Raw genomic sequence first — 7,190 nt, forward strand, 5'->3', positions numbered from 1 at the left:
GAGAGAGAGAGAGAGAGAGAGAGAGAGAGAGAGAGAGAGAGAGAGATAGGCAGAGACAAAGAGAACAAACGTTTTCCTTATGTGACTGTTAGCATCTTAACTCCATTCTACTCCTCTGTGTTTAATAAACGCTTTGCCCTATCAGTCCATAGCGGGCTAATCTAAAGACGGATCAGAAGGAGTGTGTCTTTGAAGGGAGATGGGCGTCTGTGTCTGGCATCTGAGCTCAGCCTGTTTTGGAAGCTCTGCTCCCTTGCCTCCCCCACTCCATGTGTGGTGTGGTAAATGGGCCTCTGCAGGAAGGTGGGTCAGCCTTGAGGTGCTGACAGCAGGGCTGTGCCGGGTGTGGCGGGTGGAGCTGTACACCCTGCAGTTTGCAGGTGTGGTGCTCGGTCTCGGTCTCGGTGCTGAGGTTGGGCCAGAGATCCTAAGAACCACTCGGTGTGAATTTTGGTTTGGGGTATTTGTTTGTGTTGGGCATTGCACCCAGGGCCTCAGGCACGCAAGACACATGCTCTGCCAGGGAGCTGCCTCCGCAGCCCGTCAAGCTCCTGGTAGTATGGTCTTGTGTTTCCGCAGCTGTGGTCTCTCTGAGGAACAGAGCCACCGGCAGGCAGTTTATGAAGCCCTCCTAGGTGAAGCCACCGAGCCTGAGTGCTGGCGCCACCGCTCCACTTTTCTATTTCTCTGTTTTTGCACGTTTTCTGTTGCATAGAGGCCAGTGTAGGTGCTTAGGGTTAGGTTCATATGTACTTTGTTCATGCTAAAGGGTGTGCCCAAATGGTATCGCTAGACACAACTTGCTCAACATCGGTGGGTGGTGACTGTCCGAGCCCGCCTGCAGCGGGTGAGTGACACAGCGGTGAAGGCAGTCCCTCCTCGAGTAGGTTGTTAACACCTAGAGGAGGCTGCCGGTCGCAGGGGAGACGCTGCAGATGGTCGTGGGGAGCAGCAGCCTTCTGGCTCTTAGCCTTATGACTGCAGTGCATACCCATAATCCCCGCTCCTTGGAAGGCTGAGGCGGGAGGATCGCAAGCTAGCCTGGGCAGCTTGCAGACCCCTATCTCAAGATGTAAAAAGGATTGGGACAGAGCTCGACAGCTGTGTTTGATTCCTGGTGCCTCAGAACAAAACCTGCCCAGGTGGCTCTGGCTAGCGCTGCAGCTGGGGTTCAGGAAGTCAGGTGCTTCCTGCAGTCCGGCAGCCTTGCCTCTCCCTGCAGCTGCTGGAGCAGCCACTGGCTGCAGACCTGCCAGCTCAGGCCTGCGGTGCTCAGTCTCGTTTGCTTCTTACAGAAATCGTTGCCAAGGTCAGGGAAGTCTCCCAGCCTAACTGGACGCCTCCGCCCGAGGCCACGCTGGTGCTGACTAAAGAGAACTTTGATGAAGTTGTGGGCGATGCCGACATCATCCTGGTGGAGTTTTATGCCCCCTGGTAAGATGGGTGGGTTCCATGTCCAGGCCCAGTGAAGGTGGCAGAGGGGGCTCAGCGGACATGGCTAAGCTTGGGGCACCACGTCTCCTGGAAGGAGGGTAGTCATGAAGCTCTGCTGGGCAGTGGATGTGGCAGGAAGTGGGGAGAGGAACCTGAGAAGCAAATGCCAGGAGGAGCAGAAGGTGCAGCTGGCTTCTCTGTGAGGGTCCCCACAGCTAAGGACCCAGATGGCTACTGTCTTCTGGCTCATGGGGCAGACGTGTGACCACACGGGGATGCTCCTGTGTCCCCAGGACACGGCTGTAGTGCCATGTTATCTTGCAGGGAGTGGCTCGGGCAGACCTGGCCCCAGGTAGGTGTGCCCTGGAAATGGGTTGGAAGCCTGGGAGTTTGGGATCAGGAGTGTGGCTATAAGGTTGGAAGGAAAACTGTCCTTTCTTCTCTGAGGCCATCCCTGCCTGTACTCTTGCCATCTGCCAGCCGTTGGACCAAGGAAATATTTCCTTTTGTAGCATATCCTCCGTCTCAGCCTTTCCCACTTACTCTGGGCCCTGGTCCCTGACGCACCTCTCTACATGCATGAACATGCATGTGTGTGCACATGCACATCCCTGAGTGAATGTGGCAGGGTGCTCGGTCATCCTGGGGCCCACCCACTGGGCATGTGCTCCCACTGGGGCGGACCTTGACAGCTGGCTTCCTCCGGGCAGGTGCGGGCACTGCAAGAAGCTGGCGCCCGAGTACGAGAAGGCGGCTAAGGAGCTGAGCAAGCGCTCTCCCCCGATCCCCCTGGCCAAGGTCGATGCCACTGCGGAGAAAGACCTGGCCAAGAGGTTCGATGTGTCCGGCTACCCCACCTTGAAAATCTTCCGCAAGGGAAAGCCTTTTGACTACAACGGCCCTCGGGAGAAGTACGGTACGTGGAGTCCTGCTCTGCGGCGCCTGCTGGGCCGGGTGGCCGCTGGCCCTGGCCCCTCCTGAGGCCTGTGCTGTGCCCCCAGGTATCGTGGACTACATGATTGAGCAGTCGGGGCCTCCCTCCAAGGAAATCCAGAGCCTGAAACAGGTCCAGGAGTTTCTGAAGGATGGGGATGATGTCGTTATCATTGGGGTCTTCCAAGGAGACAATGACCCTGCCTACCAGCAGTATCAGAATGCAGGTGGGTGTTGGCTGTGCGGCGGCCTGGAGTGCTGGGGGAGGTGGCTTTGCACCCTGGGCAGAGGCCAGCTGTGCCATCCTCTCTGCCTTCAGAGAGGAGGCTTGGCGAGGTCCCCCTGAACATGGCCTGGGTTCTGGTCCGTGGCATCAGGACTCCAGCCCAGTACCTAGAGGGGTGGGGTGGCCTTTCCTCCCCATGGTATTGTCATGTGGCTGGGGCAGTGGGACACTCAGCAGAGGGCCTGTGAGTGCCAGTCCCACTCTCTGAGATGGGACCTGGCAGTGGTCACATTTGAAGTGCTAATTAGAAGCTTTAAACGCATTGTGGCTGCTTAGCACTGGTGTCTGTGTGACACTGTGACAGATGTGCAAACATCTGTAGTAAAATCTGAGAGCACCGCTAAATCCAGTCCCTGGTCCTGGCCTTGGTCGCACAGGTGGCCTTGATTCCTCGTGCGGGTGCTTCTGCTGTGTCTGTGTGGGCACAGGTCTCCAGGCTGACCCCACACTCTGGCCTCTGGCCTGTGTGCTGAGGGCTGCAGCGACACCTGTGTCACCACCCCTGGCTGCTCATTACCCATTCTTGATGTGTCAGGAAGAACCTTGCAGAGGGAAGCCCCAGTCTACCAGGACTTTTGGATTACAAAAAAAAACAGAACACAGCATTTGGGGCTCCCAGCGGGCAGGCGGAACCTGAAGCCCCACGAGGGCACTAGCTGCGAGAACATAGTATAAGACGCAGGGACCGCTGATGCTTACGTGTTCTCTGTGGTATGTGAGCCTCAGTGACCCTGGCTGCACGTCACCCGAGGCGGCAGTTGACGGCGACTCTTTTCTGTGGACGTTCAGTAGGTTCTGTTCTGGCAGAGCACAGGGCGCAGCATGCAGGCACCGCGTGCTGAGCATTTCAGGACAAGCTCCCGGGGGTCAGCCGGGGGCTGCCCCTGCGGGATTCACCCAGTAATCGGGTTTTCCAGGGCAGGTGCTGTGGCCGAGGTTGGGCAGACGAGCGATGGAATAAGCCAATTTTACCTTTCTGTTAATGTGCCAGCCAACAACCTGAGAGAAGATTATAAGTTTCACCACACTTTCAGCACTGAGATTGCGAAGTTCCTGAAGGTGTCCCCAGGGAACCTGGTCGTCATGCAGCCTGAGAAGTTCCAGTCCAAGCACGAGCCCCGGAGCCACATGCTGGCCATCCAGGTGAGGAGCCCGGGCGCCACCCGGCCCATCCCTGCTCCCCGCCTTGGGTTGCAGGAGGGTGGGGTTGGAACGGCACAGCAGGCAGGTAGGTCCTGCGCCTTGGCTCTGTTCCCTCACGCAGCCAGCTCCCGGCCTGGCAGCCCCGCTTCCTCATGGGTTGCCTGAGTCACCAGGACAGCGTGACAGGTGCTTTCAAGCCCTTGCTTGGAGCTGGCACGCTCCTTTAGTGAACTTGGCCTTCATTCGTGCTGTGTCCTCCCAGCAGTGGTGGAAGGGCACTCGAGGTCCCTACCAGGCCCAGCCTGGCCCAGCCCAGTGTCCCAAGGGCTTTGGCGGACAGACTTGGGTTTGGAAAGAGCTGTTGACTCGGGGCCGACTGTCTGCCCAGCCCCTGGGCCTGCTTGGTAGCAGTAGAGCTGGGTGGGAGTGCAGGTGGCCCCGTGCTTTCAGCTGCCCTGGCGCAGCATGGCCCTTGGTGTTTGGGCTGGCACTCATGGGCAGGGGGAGGTGGTAAGGGCCAGGGTGGCAGCGTGCAGCGGCGCTGCCTTGTGTATTTCTGTTCCCTCCCCTGGGCTGCTGTGTGCCATCTGCTGCTCTCGGCATGGGCTTGGGACGCTTCTTCCCTGGACTTACGCAGCTGCTGTGATTTCTTTCTCCGGTTCCTTTGTCAGAGACATGGACTTGGGGGTGAGGGCCCTGTGGGATGTGTGTGCCCCCCCGGGACGGCTGGGTGAGCGGCAGAGCACTGGAGGGTCCTCGATCCCTGTGAAGCCAGGAGCTGCCAGGGTGTGCTCGAGTGGAACCAGCCCCTCCCCAGTGTGACAGCAGCACTTGAGAGAGACATGTTGGCTACACACATTCACTGTGTGTCAGGCCCACTGTCACCCGTGCCCTCTCTGACACAGGGTTCCACTGAAGCTTCAGCCATCAAGGACCACGTGGTGAAGCACGCCTTGCCCCTGGTGGGTCACCGCAAGACCTCCAATGATGCCAAGCGCTACGCCAAGCGCCCCCTGGTGGTCGTCTACTACACTGTGGACTTCAGCTTCGACTACCGAGCTGGTGAGGGGCTACCGTTGTGCGTTTAGGGGCCCCTGCGGGTTGGTGGCACAAGGGTACAGTTGCTAGGGCTTTGGAGCTATTTCTCACTCCTTTCCCTTTCATGCAAGAGAGGAGCATGGCATGGAGCTGGGCCCCTTGCAGATAAGGCTCCCAGCAGGAGCAGCCCAGCCTCAGCTCTTGGCAGGCGGGTGCTGTCCCCAGGGTGAGGTGCTGTCTGCAGGGCTTTCTCCAGTCGGGGTCCGGCTGGCCTCGTGCATCAGCAGAGATCAGCGGCCCCCCAGACCTTGCCCCGGGGCCCTGGCTCCACTCACAGTGCTTGGTCCCTTGCAGCCACTCAGTTCTGGCGGAGCAAGGTCCTGGAGGTGGCAAAGGACTTCCCCGAGTACACCTTCGCCATCGCTGACGAGGAAGACTACGCCACGGAGCTGGGTGACCTGGGGCTCAGTGAGAGTGGTGAGGATGTCAACGTGGCCATCCTGGACGAGGGCGGGCACAAGTTTGCCATGGAGCCCCAGGAGTTTGACGCTGACACCCTCCGGGACTTCGTCATAGCTTTCAAAAAGGGTGAGCACAGCCAGGGCTTTGCAGGGAGGGTAGGAGATAGGAACTAAGCCCCATCTCTGAGGCCTACCCTGTCCCCCTTGGTTGTTACACTTCTAGCCCTGGGGGAGCTACCAGGTCCCAGGCTCTTCAGCACTGACACCCCTCCCCTTTGTGCTCTTCTTGGCAGGAAAACTGAAGCCAGTCATCAAATCCCAGCCAGTCCCCAAGAACAACAAGGGCCCAGTCAAGGTGGTAGTGGGCAAGACCTTTGACACCATTGTCATGGACCCCAAGAAGGACGTCCTAATCGAGTTCTACGCGCCCTGGTGCGGGCACTGCAAGCAGCTCGAGCCCATCTACACAAGCCTGGCCAAGAAGTACAAGGGCCAGAAGAGCCTAGTCATTGCCAAGATGGATGCCACCGCCAACGACGTTCCCAGCGACCGCTACAAGGTGGAGGGCTTCCCCACCATCTACTTTGCCCCCAGTGGGGACAAGAAGAACCCAATTAAATTTGAGGGTGGGGACAGAGACCTGGAACACCTCAGCAGGTTCATAGACGAGCACACCACAGATCGGGGCAGGACCAAGGAGGAGCTTTGAGGCTGCTGCTCTGGGGTGGGAGGCCAGGGCTGTGGGCAGTGGCGGCCTTTTTGTTTTGTTTTGTTTTGTTTTTTATACTTCTGTATGTCACCTTGTGCTCTAAATACTGAATAGCCATGAATGACTAGTTTAGGCCAGATTTTTATGGAGGATACATCTATTTTTATCATTTGGGATCTGTTTTTTGTTTTTTTAACCTTCTACTTTCTTTAATATTTCCTCAAAGCACCTAAGTTGAATCTCTTCCATGTGAGAATGTTTTTTAATTTAAAGTTTAAAAAAACCTTTGCCAAATCATGCTGAGTTAGCCTTTTATTTCATGGTTGTCTGAGGAACTGTTAAAGAGATGGGACCGTTGGCGTCTTGGCTTCCTGTTGGTGGTGGCAGAAAGCTGTCCCTGGGCACCTGCCTGGGGTGACCTTTGGCTCCCACCTTGCAGCACCACCTCTGGGCATCTGCCAGGCCTGGGCAGCCCCAGTTTTCCAAACCGGTTTTGTTGCCACTGCAGAAGTGACCTTGGGAGACAGACCCAGGAACCTGCAAGTGATAGGAAGGGTGAGAAGATGGGCTAGACAGTCGTCACCGTGGAATAAAGCTTGTGGGTGGTTTGGCTAGTTTTATTTTTATCTCATGCAGCACAGGCTGGCCTTGAGCCCCTTTGAGCTGTGTGGCCCTGGGCAGGTGCCTTGGGCCCTCTGACCCTGTTTCCCACCTCTGCCATAGGCATGACCTCCTGAGGTGCTCTGTAAAGGCTCCAGCCATCCCTGTGGGGCTCAGGCCGGTGCACCTCGCAGTCACAGGGTGTCAGCAGTCGGGGCCTGGCCTTCTGGTTATGGAGCCACATGCAGTGAGCCGTGCTGGGAGCCCGCCATCTTCCCCCTGTAAAGAGGACATCAGTGCTGAATTTGGGCCTGCAGAGCCCAGGACTGACACCTGAAGGCCTCGCGTGGGTGTCGTAGCTGCTCACTGTCCCCACCCGAGTGACCTACTGGTCTGCACTGTGCTGAGGTGACCAGGTTGAGGTTTTGTCTGGGTGGTCAATGGGAGGAGAAAAGGCTCCAGCCGGTGAGGAGCGAGGCCCTGGGGCTCGGTGCCAAGCCGTCTAGGCCCTGCGCTTGCCTTAAGGTTGTCTCCAGCCAGGCTAGCATGGAGCGGTGTTTTGACCTCTCAGGACCCCTGCAGGGTT

The 7,190-nt window shown here is 57.8% G+C and overlaps 1 protein-coding gene across 1 annotated transcript in view; it reads left to right on the forward strand.

Moving 5' to 3' along the window:
• Positions 1-6,296, forward strand: part of Pdia4 (protein disulfide isomerase family A member 4) — a 13,995-nt gene extending 7,699 nt beyond the window's left edge. The window contains exons 4-10 of the mRNA XM_004629012.2: positions 1,296-1,434; positions 2,145-2,350; positions 2,436-2,594; positions 3,645-3,796; positions 4,702-4,858; positions 5,189-5,422; positions 5,589-6,296. Of these exons, the coding sequence (XP_004629069.1) occupies positions 1,296-1,434; positions 2,145-2,350; positions 2,436-2,594; positions 3,645-3,796; positions 4,702-4,858; positions 5,189-5,422; positions 5,589-6,004 (1,463 nt within the window). The 3' untranslated portion in view covers positions 6,005-6,296. The remainder of the gene's footprint in view (positions 1-1,295; positions 1,435-2,144; positions 2,351-2,435; positions 2,595-3,644; positions 3,797-4,701; positions 4,859-5,188; positions 5,423-5,588) is intronic.
• The last annotated feature ends 894 nt before the right edge of the window (positions 6,297-7,190 follow it).

Source organism: Octodon degus, unplaced genomic scaffold (genome assembly GCF_000260255.1).
Source record: "Octodon degus isolate 3935 unplaced genomic scaffold, OctDeg1.0 scaffold00027, whole genome shotgun sequence".
NCBI classification, from domain to species: Eukaryota; Metazoa; Chordata; class Mammalia; order Rodentia; family Octodontidae; genus Octodon; species Octodon degus.